The sequence below is a fragment of the Mustela lutreola genome, chromosome 12 (assembly GCF_030435805.1).
Source record: "Mustela lutreola isolate mMusLut2 chromosome 12, mMusLut2.pri, whole genome shotgun sequence".
NCBI classification, from domain to species: domain Eukaryota; kingdom Metazoa; phylum Chordata; class Mammalia; order Carnivora; family Mustelidae; genus Mustela; species Mustela lutreola.
The window spans coordinates 6,770,424-6,790,078 of record NC_081301.1 but is presented as its reverse complement, the minus strand read 5'-3'; the positions used below and the strand labels follow the sequence as shown (position 1 = coordinate 6,790,078).

The window sequence follows — 19,655 nt, the reverse complement described above, 5'->3', positions numbered from 1 at the left end:
ATTCTAGAAAATGCAAACTAATCTATAGTGACGGAAAGCAGATGAATGGTTGCCTGGATGGGGTGGGTGAGGGTGTATAAAAAGAGGAAAAAAGGCAGGAGATAGGAAGGGTGGGAAGAATCTTTTGAGGGCAAAGGATATTCTTATTATTTTAATTGTGGTAACAGTTTCACAGTCACTATATATATATATATATATATATATATATATATGTCTAAACTTATGTAAGTGTACACTTTAAACATGGGCAGCTTATGGAACATCAAATATATCTTGCAGCTGGTAAAACTGTATAAAAATGAAACCAGTGGGGGAACTGGGTGAGGAGTACAAAGGATCTTTCTGTACTATCTTTGGAGCTTCCTGCAAACCTATAGTATTTCAATACAGAAAGTTGGGGCGCCTGGGTGGCTCAGTGGGTTAAGCCGCTGCCTTCGGCTCAGGTCATGATCTCAGAGTCCTGGGATCGAGTCCCGCATCTGGCTCTCTGCTCAGCGGAGAGCCTGCTTCCCTCTCTCTCTCTGCCTGCCTCTCCATCTACTTGTGATTTCTCTCTGTCAAATAAATAAATAAAATCTTTAAAAAAAAATACAGAAAGTTAAAGGGAGATTTAAAAAATTGTATTAGTACTTGTTAAATTGCTCTGGGAAAAAAAGCTATATATTTTTTTTAAGATTTTATTTACTTACCTGACAGAGAGAAAGAGAGATCAAAAGTAGGCCCAGCAGCAGGCAGAGAGAGAAGGGGAAGGCTTCCACTAAGCAGAGAGCCCAATGTGGGACTCGATCCCAGGACTCTGGGATCATGACCAGAGCCAAAGGCAGACGCTTAACCAGCTGAACCACACACAGGTGCCCTGGTCTAACTCATTTTTTTAAAAAGATTTTATTTATTTATTTGACAGACGGAGATCACAAGTAGGCAGAGAAGCAGGCAGAGAGAGGGGGAAGCAGGCTCTCTGTTGAGCTGAGAGCCCGATGTGGGGCTTGATCCCAGGACCCTGGGAACATGACCTGAGCTGAAGACAGAGGCTTTAACCCACTGAGCCACCCAGGCGCCCCAACTCATTTTTTTTAAAGATTTTATTTATTTAGGGGGCGCCTGGGTGGCTCAGTGGGTTAAAGCCTCTGCATCAGGCTCCCTTCCCCCTCAGCCTGCCACTCCCCTTGATTGTATGTACTCTCTCTCTGTCAAATAAATAAATAAAGTCTTTAAAAAGCAAACTCCATATATGTTAGGAAGATTCACATTTTTATCACAAAGGGTTCATATTTTCCCCCTTGGATGTTTATCTTTTACTTTGTCACATAGAGATTTTAAATTTTATGTGGTTATTTATGTCTTATCTTTCATGGCTTCTGGATCTTGTGCCTTCATTCCCTAAGATTATGAACATTTTTCTATATATTTCTCCTAATCCCATAGATTTTCTCCTTGTAGAACTGTAATTCATCTAGAATTTATTTTTCTGTCAGATGTGAGATAGAAATAGGACTTTATTTACTTTTTTTTTTTAAATGATAGCCAACTGTTGGTAATTCTCTTAACATACCGTTTGTGTTTTTCCCTGTCTTCCTAACTAACATTTTAAAGGGCTGACTGATACTCTTTTTCTTTTTCTTTCTTTTTTTTTTAAGATTTTATTTATTCATTTGACAGAGAGAGATCACAAATAGATGGAGAGGCAGGCAGAGAGAGAGAGAGAGGAGGAAGCAGGCTCCCTGCTGAGCAGAGAGCCCGATGCGGGACTCGATCCCAGGACCCTGAGATCATAACCTGAGCCGAAGGCAGTGGCTTAACCCACTGAGCCACCCAGGCGCCCTTTTTTTTTTTTTTTTTTTTAAATCTGGGAACAATTCTTTTACTGTTGTGCAATTATGACATTTATTTATCTCTTGTATTTCCTACAAGAACTTAATCCTCGTATTCCACAGAAACATTTAGCTCTGTATCTACCACACAAGTGGGTCCAGAACGGTGGGGTTGACAAATAAAGGGACAGATACCTGTGTGCGGGCTTCACGGGAGCGGAAAAGTCCTCAGAGCTGGAGGGCGGGTTTGAGGTTTCCCAGCCCTGTGACAAAGTTTTCACCCATCAGTGGATAAATAAAAAAAAAAAAAAAAAAAAAAAAAAAAAGGACATAAGCACATATGAGCCCCTAGGTGTAGAGAAAATCTTTGTAAGGCTGCCAACTATCTGTCCTCGGGAAGGATCCTGAAATCTGGGCTTTTTCTCGCGTTCTGGTATGGGGAGTTTCACGCTCAACTCCGAAAGCCAAGGAAACACTGAACTAGCGGCGTGCTCATCCCTCCCGCAGTCACCGAACCACAGCCATGGAGCCCTCCGCTCGGCGCGGGCACTGCTGTCACAGGCGTGCAGGACTCAGCCGTGAAAAGACCAGCCTGGAGGCCTGGGTCGTTCAGCAGGGAAGGTCCCCATTCCCGAAACAAGGACGCCAGTTTATGGCCGCCGAGGGCCGGGTAAGGAAGAGGACAGGGTGACAAGTGCACTGCAGAGATGGAAACGGAGGCCCAGGAAAGCGCAAAGAATAGGCCTCGGGAACACAGTTCGGGCGGTCACCGGCGCGTCCTTAACTTGGGCTGCGGGGCCCGCGAGACGGGTGGGGGCGGGGGCAGGGGCGGCACGTGAGCGGGGCGGGGCCGGGCCGAGGGGGGCGGGGCGAGACGAGACGGAACGCACGCGCCCGCCGCTGCGTTTCCGGTCGGAGGCCTTTGCAGACGGCCCCGCGGCCCCAGGGGGCGGCGGCGGCGGCGACGGCGGCGGCGGCGGCGGCGGCGGCGGCGGCGGCGGCGGCGGCGGCGGCGGCGGCGGAGGCGGCGGGGGGATTCGGAAGTCAACGCCATGTCGAGTCTGCACAAGAGCAGGTAAGGACCACGGGGGCCGACCCAGGCACACCACTCCCGGTCAGGCCGCCCCTCTGCTTTGCAGGCGCGGCCAGGAACCCGGGAGCCCCCCTCGCGGTAGAGGGTCTTGGGCGCCCACTTTCCAACCTCATTGCCTGCGGGCCTGAGAGGGCACGGAGCGGAGGCACTTCTGCTCCCCGCTGTCACCCCATTTCTCTCCCTCATCCTGGACCCCGGGTTTCCCTCTTCCCCTCGTGTCTTCCTCATCCAAGGCCTCGAAGCTCGGTTCCCCAGCTCCCCCAACCCCACCCCCGTTTCTGTCTCCCCCTCTGCCCCAGCACCCTCCCCTCTGATGCTCCCTGTCCCCCGCTGGCCCGTTTCTAACTAGACGTGCTGGAGAACCTGGATTCTCCAGGCTCCCCTCCCCCAGGCCAAATCCCTCAGCACGGGCCAAATTTTGCTCACTCTTCAATTCTCCGCCACTTGTTCTTTAAACCTTTTGTCCTTGCCTGCGGGTTAGCCCAGAAGTCTTCTAATGGTTATATATTTGAGCCTGGAGAGCTGCGTGCAGATTACACAGGCCCGTTGTCTAGGGATCATGTTACTCCTGGTTCCTAAGGTTCCTGGAGTTCAGATAGTGGCCCTGTGGGCTGGGCTTGGCCAGCAGGAAGTGCCCAATAAATGCTCGCTCACTAAATATTAGAAATGTGTCTGATTTCATGATGTTTGCTTGAGAACCTCTAGACAAGAATACCTCTATGTTTCTGGGTTTGAAGGAAGGAGTGATCTGTAGTTCTGTCGTTCCCCAAACATGCCTTTGGCCAGGACCTTGACAGCTTTGCTGTCTTTCAGTCCTGAAGGGACAGGAGGAACGGGTTGAAGACGGGTGATATGAGAGCTCTGGGCTTCAGGAGTGATCACTAAGTCTGTCACTGTGGGGTTTGGGTGTGTGCTTCACCTGCCTCCCCATCCCGCCTTCTAGGATTGCAGATTTCCACGATGTCCTGAAGGAGCCCACCATCGCCTTGGAAAAGCTTCGGGAACTCAGTTTTAGTGGTAAGCGGCGGTTCCTCCGGGATCAGAGTTTTCCTAGAGCAACGCTGTGTGTGGTTGGAATGGAGGAGACAGCCCACAAGGCCACACCTGGGCAGTTCTTGGGGGCCAGGATGCCTCCAGGGACTTCGCCAGATTCTTTGACTCTGAAACAGCCCTTGACAACCCTGACCACCAAAGACATGTCTGTGGGCCTGGATGTTTCCTGGTGTTTAAATGGTGCTTGCTGCTTGCCGGGAGTAACTGGAGAGCGGGTCTGGGAGGCTGGAGTGGGAGGCTGGAGTGCTGCAGTGTCTTCCTCACTCCTCAGACAACTTCCTGTGTTGTAGAATTTGGTTAGCTGCAGAGTGGTTTCTGGTTCTCTCCCAGGCTCGGGGATCAAAGCCGACTCAGGCGATCGTGAACTTTGGTTAAGGCCTTGAGACCCTGACTCTAGGAGCCGAACTTCAGCAATGTTTGACTTTGCCCTCCCGGGCCTGGTTACCCTGCTAACACAGAGATTTCTGCTTATCTTTTAAAATACCCTAAGGTGTTCTGTGCAGGTTCTTGTTACTGCTTGGCCCTTGTGACTTGGTCAGCAAGGAATTCTTGAGTTGCTGTTCTCCCCGTGCGGATTCTGAGGTGGAGGCATTAGCTCCTGTTCGTGGTGTTGGGGGTCTGGGAGCAATAGCTGCTTTAGCAAACTTCCTCACAGTCTTGCCGCAGCAGTTTGTTTTTTGTTCACGGGTGATATTTAGACCCTGAAGACCTTGAGGGGGTCCCGGGGTGTGTACTGAGCTGGAGACTCTTCCAGGCCCTGGGGGAGCCATTCTGCGGGAGCTGTGGAGTTGGGACTGTAGGATTCACACACACCCATATTTGAGTCCCTGATTGCTCTGTGCTAAGCATTGGTTTCCTTATTTGGAAGATGAGGACACCGATGCTAATCTTGCCTATTTACTAGAGTTATAATGAGGGTTAAGTGAAGCAGTGGGCATAAGGCACAAAGCACTTACCATTTATAGCTTAATTTATGTTCCACAAGTATTTATGGTTTGCCTTCTGTGTGCTGTGTCCCATGCTAGAGAAAGGGACTATAGGACGCATTTGGCTCTTGTCTTTCTGGGGCTTACCCAGTGCTTGGGGTTACAGATGTTAAATAAATACACAAACTGTGTTATAGTCCTGATTGTGATGGACACTGTGAAGGAGAAGTCACGGAACCAGTATCGCTTGTAACGAGAGATCTGACTTTAATTGGGAAGAGATGGTGGTGGGTAAACACTGCTCCGAGGAAGAAATACCGAGAATGAGAAGGTGTTATCCTCAAAAGAACATTCCACACAGAGGGAGTGCGGGGCTGGGGACAGGGGTCACGGAGAGAAATACGCAGGATTAGCATCCAGTCCAGTCATCTTTCTGACAGAAAATGAACCTGGAAGAAGTACTTCTTGCGCATTCCATTTCCTGCCAGCTAGCTCTGAGGTGGAGGGCTGGGGGTCTGGGGACTCTGGCCTGGGGCGTGACTCTTGCCTGCTGTGTCCACAGGCATCCCCTGTGAGGGCGGACTGCGGTGCCTCTGCTGGAAGGTGGGTGTGCCTGGGCTGGGGCGTCTGCTCTGCTGAGAGTCCTTGGGTTCCTGCATGGGCTATCCCCACCCCAGCCCCTTCTTCTTGTTCTGCGCCTTTCCTTGCTTGTTCGAGGAAACTTTTCTGGGAAGTTGGGGGTTTTCTGTTCTTCTTGGCATCCCCTCCAGGATCCCCTTGGGGATGGAACGCTTTGTATTGCCAGAGAAGCCCTCTCCTTCCTGGTTCATACAGAGAAACGGAAGTGATGCTTCATGGGACAAAAAAAAGGCCATGCTTTGCCCACGGCTCTTAGCTGAGGTGGGAGCCAAAGCCCAGTGCCTGGGTTTCCAGCCTCTTTGAGCACCACATTTTATTATCATTTGGAAGTCTGTGTGAAGAAAAGCAGCGGAAAGGGCTGGTTTGGGGTCAAGGAGGAGGGAGTCAGTGGAGGGAAAAGGGAAGGCTACCCTAGTCCACACCTCCGTTCGTGGGTTTCAGCCCGTCTGGTCTGCTCTGGGCTTTATTAGGCATTTTCCGTGAGGCCAGTCCACCTCCATGTACTGTCTGGGATTGAGCTGGAGAGTCGCCAGAGCTTTATTCCTCTCCCTTGTGCAGATTCTCCTGAACTACCTCCCCTTGGAAAGAGCCTCATGGACCTCCATCCTGGCCAAGCAGAGGTGAGACCATGAGCGAGGGGGATGATGGGAGGCCTTTGTGTCAGATCGCAGGTCCACGCTCCCGGGATGGGACCTTTGGGATCATCCGTGTCTCCTCTTCTCTTCCACAGGGAGCTATATTCTCAGTTCCTGAGAGAAATGATTATTCAGCCTGGCATTGCCAAGGCCAACATGGGTGTGTCCAGGGAGGATGTGACCTTTGAGGACCACGTGAGTAAGGATGACAGCAGGGACCAAGGCTACAGAGTAGGGAGGGATGCAGGCTTTGGAGCTGGCAAGTTCCCCAGCCCCGGAGGACAGGAGGAGCCAATCTGGGTCCCCTCTTGGCCTACCTAGTACCTCCTTTCTGCGTGGGGCCCCTTGGCCCATGAAAGCTGTTGTCTCTTGTTTCTACTTCCCGGGCTCTGGACCCAGTAGAGAATGTTAAGTCATATCTTGGGCTCCGAGGCGTGCATAGCTCTGAGCCGGGTCCTCGTGTCGGCACGGTCTCCTTTCCACCCCACCTCTGTTCCGTGGGGAAGGTTTTGATTTTAGAGTTGAAGAAAGTCAGAGCAGGCAGGAGTGAGGATAGACTATGTTCCTGTGGCCAAGAGGAAGCCTCATTCTCTCCTCAAATACTGAGCCCCTCCCCATGTGCAGGAAGTGAGGATAGATGGACCCAGGCTCCGAGGATTAGGAGGGGCGATTCAGAGTGTTGATGAGTCACATTTCAAGAGACCTAATGATACCACGTGCATTCATTCAAGCGTTCAGCAGCGCCTGGTGTAGGCAGCGTTCGAGAACGGCAGCCACAGATAGAAGGGACGCTCCCTGGCCAGCAGGGATGTCGTCAGGACAGACTGCGGGGCTCTGCTTGGAGTTAGAACGTTATGTGGGAGGCTCCCCGTCTGGCTCACGGGCTGTCTCAGAGGCTCAGCAGGGCCCCTGTGGGATTGTTGGTTTGGGGCCTCTGCTCCGGCCCCCAGACTGGAGTCTGTTGGCTGACATCCTTGTCGGACCTAGAACAGAGCCGTTGATTCTCTCCACACAGCCGCTCAACCCCAATCCTGACAGCCGGTGGAACACTTACTTCAAAGACAACGAGGTGCTGCTGCAGATCGACAAAGACGTCCGGTAAGTGGGGCCCTGGGGGGTCAGGAGCTGGCCCATGGGACTGTTGGGGAGTTTCCCAGTCCTGTGCTTTCCAGCCCATGCCCACAGGTGGGTGTTTGAGGAACTAGTGGGTCATCCAGTAGGTGGGTCCAGGCCCCAGCAATGTCGGCCTGTGAATGGGGCTGGCAAGCGAGGTGAGTGCTTGACGCTCCTCTTGCCCTGCCTTAGTGGCATTGGTGCCCCAGGCGTGTACGGATGGTTCATCCAATGGTTCCGGCAGCAGGTACTGAGGCCCTGCTTTATGGCAGGCTCCGTGCCAAGCTCTGGGTTGAGCATGGAGTCGACAGACATAGCCCTTCTTAGGAGCTTAGTACCTGGTGGGGAGGACGGGAAGGTAGTTGTTCAGCAAGACATCTTCCAAGTAACTAGCATTTGTGGTAAATGCTCTGAGAGGAGAGTTCAGGGCGCTTTTTACAGTTTGGGGGAAGCCTTGGCTGAGGTCTCAGGAGTGGTAGACCTTGGGGGATGAGGAAGAGAAAGGTCGTGGCTGGGGAGAGCTGCCTGCAGGAAGGCCCTGGAAAGCGCACAGAAGCACATTCGAGGAGCAGTGTGAAGGCCAGCGTGCTTGAAGCCACACTAGAGGTGGGGTGGGGGTTGGACCTCGGACTTGATCCGGAAGACATGGGGCAATTGTGCAAAGGTCTTAAGCACAGGAGTGACAGGGTCAGGTGGGTGTTTTATGAAAAGTGGTGAGCTACAGTGTGTACGTGGGTGTGCTTTTCCACTAGGCAGAGAAATGTGGAAACACACTTGTGCTGTCCTGTGGGGTTGGCGGGTCTGGCCGTGGGCGGGATCTCCCACAAGGCTGTGTGAGGAGCGGGAAGGGAGCCTTATCTGCAGTGGGGCTGAGTGGTTGGAACTAGAGTTCTGGAGGCTGTTTGGCTGGTTTCAGTTCCGCCTTCAGCGGGTGTCAGCTGTCTCCAGGCCCTTGCCACCCTGGGTGCTGCTCCTCTGTCTCTGCTCATTTGGCCCAGGCCTGTCTTCAGAAGGCCCCAACTGAATTCCCGGCCTAGTGTGGCTCTGCCAGGATGCCTGGGGCTCGTCTCCTGCATTCTTGGGCTGGTGTTGGGGCATCCTCTGTCCAGAAGGTGTCTTAACCAACCACATCTTGAACCCGGTTCTAGAGAAATTGGTTCAGTCTCACGCTGGTAGCGACTGTAGCACGTCGCGCAGTGTTTCTGGAGAGCAGGTTTGCAATGTGCTGTATGTGAGAAGTCTGGAAAACGTGCTTCTGCTGTCTCACGGACACGAGAAAAACCTGGTGCCTTAAACTCACATGGTGCTGTGTGTCGGTGATTCCTCAGTCAGACCGGAAGCAAAACAAAAGCAACTCTGTCACATTCTAGAAACTATCTCCCACCTTGATTTGTTCTCTCCCTCCGTCTTGGACATCTTCCTGTGTCAGCTGTATATGCGGTCCTTTTATACCACGTGCAACGTCACTATTTTAAACCACGCTATACCTAACACCCTGGCATATTGGATAAATGTATATTTTTAAAGATTTTATTTTTTGTCAGAGAGAGAGAGAGGGAGAGAGAGCGAGTGTGTGCCTGCACAGGGCTACCTGCACACAAGCAGGGGGAGCGGCAGGCCAAGGGAAAAGCAAGGCTCCCTGATGAGCAGGGAGCCCAATGTGGACCTTGATCCCAGGACCCTAGGGTCGTGACCTGAGCTGAAGGCAGATGCTTAACTGCTTGAGCCACCGAGGCTCCCTAGATAAATATTTTTGACATGGAGAGATGTTTGTGGTTTAAGAGAAGAGTTGGAGGGCAGCCCTCTTGTGTCCCTTCCCTTCTCGGGAGCTTTGTACTATCACTTTGCTGTTGCTCAATAAATCTTGCTTTGCTGCCCACCAAAAAAAGGAAAAGAAAAAAAAAAAAGATTTGGATTAGAAGATCATAAAGACCCCGAAAAGTTTATATGTGTGTGTATCTATTTACAAATAACACATAAGAATATGGGTATATTTGTGTGTGGATATATATATAAAATACGTGTCTTGCTCTTTAAAAACTAACCTTTTAAAAATAAAATGTTGTTTTTTAAAAACACATAAAAAATGCCTTTTGGGATACTGGTGCACCCCACAGTGGGGCGCTGATAGAATGCCCCAAACCTCCACCCTGAGTAACAGAACTCTCTCCTGTTTCCTCTCGACAGGAGGTTGTGCCCAGACATATCTTTCTTCCAGAGAGCCACCGAGTACCCCTGCCTCCTTATCCTGGACCCCCAGAATGAGTTTGAGACCCTTCGAAAGCGGGTGGAGCAGACAACGCTGAAATCCCAGACAGTGGCCCGGAACCGGAGTGGAGTCACAAATGTGAGAGCCAGCCTGGGGGCCCCAAGGGACCTTTTCCTCCATGCCTCCCTTGGAGCCCTGGCCACTGGCCATCAGGCCTCCGACCATCTGCCCTGACAGTTACCCAGAGCGACTTTGGGTAATTTGGTCCTGCCAGGTTCACCTCTGGGGTTCCTTGTACAAGTCAGGTCTCCAAAAGCTGGGTGTCAGGGGTTCCGGGGGAGGGCCCTGCTGTGCAGTGTAGGAGTAGCAGAGGAGATGGCTCTTGAGAAAGTAACTACCTGTTGATGCGGAAAGTATGGTGGGAGCAGTGATGGCGGTGGGGAGCTCACCTGCCCTGGCCTGGCCACGACTTCTCTGAGGAGATGACATTTAAGCTGAGCCCCCAAGAACTAGGAGGAAAGCTCATTCCAGGAGGAGAGGAGGGCATACGTGGAGGCTTCAGGCAGGAGAGAGCTGTGGTGTGTTCGGGGACTGGGGGTGTCCAGCCTGGCTAGATGCTGGCAAGATCAGTGGTGTCGAGGCTGGCTGGGGCCTTGGTCCTGAGGGCTGCGGAGCCTTGCAGCATTCCTGGCAGGCCAGTGACACGATTCGGGTCTGCTTCTGGAAAGGACTGCTGTGGGCCCCATGAGGGTATTGATCAGAGGGGTAGGAATGGAGGTTGGGAGGCAGCTGCATTCTCCAGGCAAAGGCATGTGAGGGCCAGGGTAGAATGGGGGGCTGGGGTAGAGCTGAGAGACTTAGGAGCTAGAATTTTTTTTTTTTTAAGATCTTATTTTTTTAAGTCGTCTCTGTACCCAGTGTGGTGTTCAGATTTACGTCCCTGAGATCAAGAATCGTGTACTCTGCTCACTGAGCCAGCCAGCTGTTCCAGGAGCTAGAATTAATAGGACTTGTACTGGCCAAGTCATGCTGAGTGTTTGAATCCCGTTCTTCTAGCAGATTCTGTAACTCTGAGAAGTTGCTTGTAGCCAGATGAAGCATATTGCCTTGTTCTTTGATTTACACCTGTGCTTTGTTATGTGGAACTCCCAAATTGTTCCTCAAAATTTTTCATTGTCCTCCAACAGTGGAAAAACCTTTCTCTGGAATCACCCAACAAACTAATGACAGATAATTTCAGAAGCTTTTGGCCTCCCAAGTAGAATGACTGATGAGGTCTCTGTGTCTCTAGGAGAGCAGCCATTTTCTATTTCAGAGGTGACAAGGGCAGTTACAACTGATCCCAGGGTCCCCCATTCTAGGACAGAATGCTTGGTTTTGTGGGTGACCTTCTTACTCACTGCTGATGTCTTGGCTATAGGGCAAGGTGGGGATCTGACTTCATTCATTTCACTATAATAATTGGGGGTTTGAGAGCCAAGGTCTTACCCACTTTAGGTTCCAGTCTGGTCTTCATGGCAGAGAACCTGACCAGAAGCTTCATCCTTGGACCTCGGAGCCTGTGGTTGGACAGTTTAGTTGAGCATCCATCTAACTTTGGGACAGTAATACCTGGTGACCTTCCTGGGTTTCCATCTCCTCTTCTATAAACTGGACATAATCATTTCCAACCTCCTAGCTTTTAAACTGGCCAGAGGTTGAAATGAGCTTGTGGCTCTTTAGATTTTGGGAAGGCTGGAAAGCGCTTCTCTGAGGTCTTGGCTCTGGGCCCTGTGGTCAGCCACTCTGGGTGCTGCTACATAATGCAAGCATTTGATGAGTAACCCAGCATGTTTGTTTGTTTAATATTTTATTTATTTGTTAGAGAGCACGAGCAGGGGGGAAGGGCAGAGAGAGAGGGAGAAGCGGACTCCTCACTGAGCAGGGAGCCTGACTTGGGACTTAATCCAGGACCCAGAGATCATGACCCGAGCCGAAGGCAGATGCTTCGTTGATGGAGCCACCCAGGCGTCCCGAGTGACCTAACATTTCTGAGCCTCAGTTTCCTCATTGTGAAAATAACATCGAGCAGATACCGTCGATTGTACAGAGGATTTGATGGCTTGTAGAGTGCCGTCTTGCATTCGGCAAACTCTCAGGAAATGTTAACGATGTGTGTATGAGCACACGTGGATGCATGTGCATAGGAGGGAGAGGGACTTGGTCTTCGGGACCCTGTGCTTCAGGGACGGCTCCATACGCTGTCCCTGCCCGCACTGGCCTGTAGCTCTCTCACCCTGGGAACTCTGGCACCTGACTCCTTGCAGAGCCCCTGAGGCTCCTGTTGGCACCTGCTGTTGGAGACCTCTGCCCTGCTTTACGAACGGCCCCCTGGAGCAGGGATCTTCTTCTATTTACTGCCAACTTTTTCTTTTCCTTTCTTTTCTTTTTTGTTTAAGATTTATTTTAGAGAGAGTGAGAGAGAGGGAGTGTACGTGTGCACTCAGGGGACGTGCAGAGGAAGAGGAAGAGAATCTTAAGCCGACTCCCTGCTTAGTGTGGAGCCTGGTGTGGGGCCGGAGCCCACCACCCTGAGATCATGACCTGAGCCGAAACCAAGAGTTGGATGCTTGACATCCTGAGCCACCCAGGCTCCCCTCTAACTTTTTCTTAATGGAGAATCTGAGGAGCGCCTGGCTGGCTCAGCAGGTAGAACATGGGACTCTCAATCTCAGGGTTGTGAATTCGAGTCCCTCCTTGGATGTAGAGATGATTTAAATGAATCAAACTTAAAAAAAAAAAAAAGAGAGAGAGAGAGAGAGAAAATCTGAAACTTGCAGAGAAGTTGAAAGAAGAATACAGTACTCAACTATATACTTTGCACCTGAATTCAACAGTTGTTAACTTCCTGCTGAACTTGTGGGTATATTCTGTATGGAGTGAGTTGCACGTGGCCTGACCCTCGCTCCCCAGGTATGTCAGCAGGCATCTCCTGGGAGCGAGCAATTCCTCCTCCTTAACCACCATCACATCTATGAAAATTAATAATTCCCCACTAACATCCAGTATCCAGGCCATGGTCAGGTGTCCTCCATGGTGCTGAGAATATTTCTATTGTTTGACTCCCAGCCAGGACCCAGTCAAGGTGTATATGTTGCATGGAGATGTTACGTTTCTGTAGTCTTGTGATCTAGGGCGGCCTCCACTGTCCCCCCAGGTGTAGTATTTGACTTTCTGAAGAATCTGGGCCAGTTGTCTGTTATTTAAAGGTTGGTTCTTGTTGTTGTTGTTGTTATTTTTAATTTATTTTAGAGAGTGTGTGCATGCACGTGAGCCAGGGGGAAGAGAAGCACGGGAGATGGAGACAAGTAGACTCCCCACTATGCAGGGAATCTGACTCACAGCTGATAGAGGGCTCAGCTCTAAGACCCTGAGATCATGACCTGCGCTGAAATCCAGAGCTGTATGCTTAACTGAGCCACCCAAGCGCTCCTGTTGAAAGATTTTTTAAAACAGTAAAATATGGGGCACCTGGGTGGCTCAGTCGGTGAAGCGTCTGCCTTTGGCTCAGGTCCTGATCTCCAGGTCCTGGGATCGAGCTGGGCATTGGGCTCCCTGCTCAGCAGTGAGTCGGCTTCTCCTTCTCCTCTGAAATCCCTCTCCCTCTGTGATTGCTTTCACTCTCTCTCAAATAAATAAAATCTTAAAAGAAAAAAAAAAGTAAAATATAACTTACATGCAATAAAATGCCAGATCTGAAGTGTACAGCGGGGTGAACTTTTTCTTATGTCCATATCTTGTGCTGCCAACCCAGTCAAGACACTGAACATTTCCATCATCTAGAATGTTCCTTAGTGTCCCTTGCCAGTCAGTACGCCCTCACCTCAGAGGCAAGTGTTGTAGCTTTTATCACCATAAATTAGACTTTAGTCCAGCTGTCTTGTACAATGTCCCACATTCTGGATTTGTCTGCTTGTTTCTCCTCATGGTATTAGACACATCTGCTTTGCTCTGTATTCCCCATAAGCTGGAAGTTGGGTCTAGGCTGAAGGGTGAACATATCTGAACACATTATCTGTAATGCCGCCTGCCTTCCCGGGTCCTCTCCTCCCACAGATGAGCTCCCCGCACAAGAACTCCGCGCCGTCCTCCCTGAATGAGTATGAGGTGCTGCCCAACGGCTGTGAGGCCCACTGGGAGGTGGTGGAGCGCATCCTGTTCATCTATGCCAAGCTCAACCCTGGCATCGCTTACGTGCAGGGCATGAATGAGATCGTGGGACCCCTCTACTATACCTTTGCCACTGACCCCAACAGCGAATGGAAAGGTAAAAGGGCTCATGGCTGTCCCCATCCCCCCGGCGTCTCCCTAGAAAAGTGGACCAAGGAAATCCAGGCTGATGGGCCTTATCAGGCTGTGCAACTCTCTTCCCTTCTCTGGGCCTCCATCTGCCCTCCTTCAGATGGGAGGGGTTCACCTGGATGGTCTCCGGGTTCCTTTGCAGCTCAGGTTTTCTAGAATGTTGGAGGCATACTGATCCCTCTCTATTTATCACTGAAATCCTGGTAGAGGGGATGAGATTAATATACAGGAAGCTGAATGATTGACAAGGAATTAAATAACGATTGGGAAGATGTCATCAGAAGAGCATGTGATAGTTGCTAAGCGAAAGTACAGTGTTGCCAGAAGACATGAGAAGCCATGATGTCCTTAGTGTGGGGGTGGAGCATGGTCAAGGAGCGAGGAGGGCCCGAGTCCAGCCGGGAGGGTGGGTGGCCCGGAGAGGCTCAGAGGTAACGGGGGAAGCTGTCCTATGAATGAGAGTTGGGATGGGACTCGGGAGAGCATCAGTTCCCTTGCAGCTGTCCTCCCCCTGCCCCTGTCACCAGAGCACGCCGAGGCAGACACCTTTTTCTGCTTCACCAACCTCATGGCTGAGATCCGGGACAACTTCATCAAAAGCCTGGATGACTCACAGTGTGGCATCACCTACAAGATGGAAAAGGTGTACTCCACCTTGAAGGACAAGGACATGGAACTCTACCTGAAACTGGTGAGGGGCACCAGGACCCCTGGGCCAAGGCAGACAGATGGGAAGGGGCACAGATAGCGGGCCTCCTGAGCACCCCAGGCCCCGGGCAAGGTCTGGCTTGAGTCTGGAGATGAAAAGTGGCCACTCCACTGGGGACCGCTGGCCCAAGTGCTGTGGCACGACTGGGAGACAGAGGCAGCAGTTGATGTGGAGACTAGCAGGCTGGGTGTGAAGAGGAAGTGGGCAGGGGGCCTGTCATGGGCCAGGCACGGCATAGGCTGTTTACAGTGTGCTGGATGCCTTTAGCCTGGTGGTAGTCCTCTGAGAAAAACGTAGGAATGTCATTCTTAAAAATCAAAAATAATCTAAAAAGTTACTGGACTGGCATTCCCTGTTTATTTCAGAAAACAGTTCTGTGAAGAGACATTCTATATAAACAAAAATCATTTGAACAGAAAAATACATATAAACAGGTCTTTTTAAACAGAAATGGAATTATGGTTTTGCTTTCCCTAACAATTTTACTGTTAATATTCCCTGGGGCTGACCAGAGGCTCATCTTTCTGGGGAATGATGGCCCATAAGGCTGTAGTGTAGCAGAAATAAGTGAAATGATCTGTTTCACATGCTAATAAACACAAGCCCAGGCTTTTTAGTAAGTGCCCGATAATGGGTCTGTCTGCTGCTAAATCCCATACCGTATCTTAAAAATAATTAGAGCAATCACTTGTAAATCTAGAGAGCTTACACCAAAGCTTGGATTTCTGGCTTCTCTTGACAAATTGGAAGATCTGACAGCACTGGCTGGCGGCAAGCAGCGGCTGCCCCTCAGCTGGCTGAGGCTCTCCAGGCACCCCAGTGCCTTTGCCCACTCAGTGTGCCTGGCCCAGGCACATGTGGCTGGTGTGATAGGCCGCCTGGCACCGCGTGGTAACCGAGCACCCCACCCCATGCCCGTGTCTCCCCAGCAAGAACAGAACATCAAGCCCCAGTTCTTCGCCTTCCGCTGGCTGACACTGCTGCTGTCCCAGGAGTTCTTGCTGCCCGACGTCATCCGTATCTGGGATTCCCTGTTCGCTGACGACAACCGTTTCGACTTCCTCCTCCTGGTCTGCTGTGCCATGCTCATGTGAGTGTGACGGCCAGCAGAGGGGTTGGCGGGGCCTGTCCTCAGGAGGAGTGAGCTACCGTGGGCTGGGAGGAGGGAGTGGGAAGGGGCCCGCTGGGCCTGCACTCCACGGCCTGGGGTTCCAGCAACTTCTCCGCTTGTTTCCCTCAGACTGATCCGGGAGCAGTTGCTGGAAGGGGACTTTACCATAAACATGCGGCTCCTGCAGGTAATAGGATCTGGTGTGGTGAGCTCTGTCTTTAGCTGAGAGAGGCATGTGCTTACCAAGCACCCACCCACGCCTGTGGGTGACAAGCTGCTGTGACAGGCTGGGGTCAGGAACCTGGGACATAAGCGTCCAAACCCTTGGGCGGATCTGGGCTGGATCTAGGTTTGAGTCCCACTTCTGCCACTTGAGTGTGGTGTTGCCTTGAGTGAATGACTCGGCATCCCTGGACCAGACGCTCTACGGAGCTTTGTTGTAACTGGGACACAGTGGCCCCAGGTCCATCGCAGTACTTGTTGGTGCGAGTGCTCGGGCCTGGGGGAGGACGGGGCACATAAGGGTTAAGAACCTGGTGCCAAAGCAGACAGCTGTGGGTCCACGTCTTCGTGCTGCCATGCCTGAGCCAAGTGACCACCTCTCCAGGCCTCGCGTTCTTCAACACCTGGCCTGGGGTTGGTGTGCAGTAACTGGACTGGCCAGGTCTGTAAGAGAGGAGGTGACCCGTGAACTAGTGTGCCAGCAATGTCCGGTCCGCTCTCAGGCGGCTCGTTACGAATGCGCTTGGGTTTGAGGTTAGGAGAGAGATGGGGGGTGGGGGTTGGTCCTGGTGCTAAGGAAGACGCTGTGATCCTAGCTGGTGCTGATCGGGTTGGGCTGGTGAGGGCTGCAGCAGGTGGTGTTCACTCTATGCGGGGGTTTGGGCAGAATGCCGCCTCTGGTAGCCTGTGGTCCTTGTCCCTGAGGCTGGGGGCCCAGGGCGGTGACAGGGCCCATGGGAGGGGCGTGGCTGTGGCAGAGGTGGTGAAGGGTGACTGACTTCAGAGGCACATTGTTGACCTTTCCCATACCTAGGATTATCCCATCACTGATGTCTGCCAGATCCTCCAGAAAGCCAAGGAACTCCAAGACTCAAAGTAGCCCGCTGGCAAGAGGCCCAGGTTTGGGAGAGAAGACACCGACCCCTGTACCGTGGCTTCTGGGACACACAGGAGCCTCTGGGATCCCAGCCAGCCCGAGGGGAAGCTGCAGGACCGGCCCGCTCCGGGCCTCCTCATTTGGCCCTCACCCTAGGCCGCGCCCCTCTGGGGGCACACTGTGCCATGCTCCTTTCTAACCACCCAGCCCTGGCTCTCTCCTTCTCTTCGACCCGGGGGACCTTTGGCCCAGGCTGCCGAGCAAGGCTGGAGCTCATGAGGTGGTTTCTTGGGGCTAGGGCACACTGGGGGCACTGGGGGCTGGCAGGGGTCCTCCCCCGCCTGTGCTCGGCCGCTCCCTTCCTCCTCTCCTGCTCAGATCTTCTGGGCTCTGGTTGCAGGAGGTGCTGGGCAAATGAGCCAGAAACCGCTTCTGGTTCTTGGTGCTTAGGCTTCTCCGTGGGGAAGGTGACACTGTGAAGGAGCTAAGAAGCTGCCAGGCCCAGGTCACACCCTCTGTCCCTCTCCCACCGAGTGTGTGTTTCTGTCTGTAGTCATGGGTGTGTGTGTGTGTGTGTCTTCATCCCCCAGGTGTCTGCTGCTCCTGTGTGTGCGTCTGTCACTGTGTGTGAGGGGGGTGGGGGTATCTTTGGTCCCTCGAGGTCTTTCTTTTTGGTCTCCCTCCCTTCACAGAGTATGTGTGACTCTCTGGCTCTGTCTGCCCCTCTCTCCATTTCCCTCTGCCCTTCTCTCTCGGGGTGCCTTATCCCCAGCCACTTCACCCCCCTCCCCTCCATTCCATGAACCCCAGAGACAGAATGAAGAGTCTGGCTGAGCAGAGCCCCTGGGGTCAGCTTTGGTATGTTCCCATCCCCAGCCCTAGGCCCCTGGGTCCCACAGACTGGGAGGGAGTCAGTGCCTCGCTAGAGGGCCCTGAATCTGCTCCCAACAACAACCTTGGACACCAAGAGCTGCTGAGAAATGGTGGCCCACAAGGCCCCTTGCCCTCCTTTCCGCCCAGGGCTGGAGGAAGATGAGGGAGAACCGCATCTTCCAGAGGTTCCCCACAAAGGCCCTTGTTTCCCAAAGGAAAAGGATGCACAAATGGTACTGTGCCAGGGGTTGGGATCCAAGTGCTTCAGAAGACTAGTCATTCCCATGGCTTCCAGGTCCCGCCCAGGGCGGTGAGTCCCATAAAGGCTGGGGGCGGGCGACGGGAGCCTCCCTGGGCCAGTGGTAGCTGAGCTTAACAGCCCTGGATCCTGCCAGTGCCAGGAAAGGCATGTTTCCCCCAAGCAGGGTGAAGGAGCTGCTGGCCCTTCTTCCCTGGGCACCTGCGTGGGCTGCCCCCAGGATTTGGGACGGGGCGCCCTGAGCAGGAGCAGCCGGCTTCTCTTGCCCCTGGGCCATGGGAGGAGTGGGCTTATTTTGACCAAACCCCTCCTCCTCCTGTGAGGAAGCAGGTGGCTTGTGTCTGGAAGGCTGGGCAATGTAGCAGGGGTCCTCAGGCTCTCAGACTGGCCAGCGGTCTTTTGTCCCCAGAGCCTTCCCGAGTCTGGCATCCAGGACTTCGTGCTGCCCACCCAGGCCTGGCTGTGGGCCAGGAAGAGCTGTCCCCAAGTGGCTCCTATACCAGGCTGTACCTTGGGACGTTGTGCACATGCCTTTTTGCCTCCTCCTCTCCCAACATACAGTGTTTGGGAGATTTTTTACTATTTATTCAGACCCCTGGTTATTTATTGCCTACTGGCTCGTGCTTGATTCGGAGGTGAAGGGTGGGGCCAGGAGGGTAAAAAGCCGTTGGAGATAGTCTTCTGACTTTCCAAGTCAGAGTCTGCATTCTCTCCCCCTGCCTCTGGGACCTTCTTGATTTCCCAGCAGGTCCCTGCTGGGAGGGCTGTGAGCTCTGTACTGGAACTGGAGTAAGGGATACCGGAGGGCTGGTGTTGAGAGGGCTGTTGTGGCCTCCGGACTGCAAGACCCCAGCATGGCACAGAGACACGCTTCCCACCAGCCTGGCTTGACCTCTTCCCAGAACTTGTCAGCTGGTGGTTCAGTCCCGACTTTGACCCCTTCCCAGTCTGAGGCTTGGGCCCCAGCCTGGGATGCAGCAGACTCTGCCCAGGACACCTGATGCATTCCCTCTTGCCTGTCCCTCTACTTTCCCTCCTGGGGCCATACTACTTGAATCATTGCGTCTGATTCGCCTCATTGGCAGGCTTAGGTCCAGTGCTCTCTCCTTGACCTTGGGATGAAGGTCAAGAGCAGAGGGATAGTGTCCAGATTGGGCTGAGCTCTCCAGATTCTCCAGGGAGGCACCTGAGAGCCAGAGTGCCTGAGGCTTCCCCATTGGGAAGCTGCCCCCAGGACTTTGGACACTTAGAGATTGGGCTGTATGAGCTCAGCAGGTCTCGCTGCGGGCTCAGAATGTGAGTCTGCTTTTGTTCTTTCCATCAGTTTTATTCCTTGAATCAATGCTGTTGATGACAAGTTGTCTTTAATAAATCGTGTTCTTTGCAATGAGCTTTGGTGTTGTGATGGGCTGAAACCTTTGAGACCTCAGAGAAGGACAAATCTGAGTAGGGGTAGAGTCCGGAGACTGAGAGTGGGCAAAGAAAAGGCGGGGAAATTCTTGTTGAAGAGCCCATTCAAGTCTTCTCATTCAACAATTGCAATTTGCACCTGCCAACGAAGGGCCAGTGGGCTAGGGAAGGAGGTACTTCGCACTCGATCACACAGCAAGTTATTTTTGAGATTGACAGAATTTTGGAATTCAAGTAAATACAATCCGGACTGCCCACAATCTAGAGAAAATCACTGAGAACATGTTAGTCTTTGCTTTATCATTGTCGTTTTCTTGATAAAATTTTGCGTACTGTCTCATCCCTGAGGTTAGGTGGTAAGCAAGTTGCTGATA

At 52.4% G+C, this 19,655-nt stretch overlaps 1 protein-coding gene across 4 annotated transcripts; it reads left to right on the top strand.

Moving 5' to 3' along the window:
- Positions 1-2,740: 2,740 nt before the first annotated feature.
- Positions 2,741-19,262, top strand: TBC1D13 (TBC1 domain family member 13). Of its 4 annotated transcripts, XM_059141066.1 has the most exons (13): positions 2,741-2,775; positions 2,833-2,886; positions 3,848-3,921; positions 5,446-5,486; positions 6,081-6,142; positions 6,253-6,352; positions 7,173-7,255; positions 9,458-9,617; positions 13,575-13,785; positions 14,348-14,511; positions 15,459-15,619; positions 15,770-15,827; positions 16,677-19,262. In XM_059141066.1, the coding sequence occupies exons 2-13, from the start codon at positions 2,864-2,866 to the stop codon at positions 16,740-16,742; spliced, it is 1,203 nt and encodes a 400-aa protein (XP_058997049.1). In that variant the 5' UTR covers positions 2,741-2,775; positions 2,833-2,863; the 3' UTR covers positions 16,743-19,262. The 4 variants fall into 4 exon arrangements, with proteins under 4 accessions (XP_058997049.1, XP_058997050.1, XP_058997053.1 ...); XM_059141067.1 differs by lacking the exon at positions 2,741-2,775 and having other exon boundaries at positions 2,805-2,886; XM_059141070.1 differs by lacking the exons at positions 2,741-2,775; positions 5,446-5,486 and having other exon boundaries at positions 2,831-2,886.
- The last annotated feature ends 393 nt before the right edge of the window (positions 19,263-19,655 follow it).

Excerpts from the sequence above, each read along its gene's own strand:
- TBC1D13 (XM_059141066.1), top strand. The coding sequence starts at position 2,864 with ATGTCGAGTCTGCACAAGAGCAG. Across the intron at positions 5,487-6,080 it reads TGCGGTGCCTCTGCTGGAAG|ATTCTCCTGAACTACCTCCC; the intron begins GTGGGTGTGCCT and ends TCCCTTGTGCAG. Across the intron at positions 15,828-16,676 it reads TAAACATGCGGCTCCTGCAG|GATTATCCCATCACTGATGT; the intron begins GTAATAGGATCT and ends TCCCATACCTAG.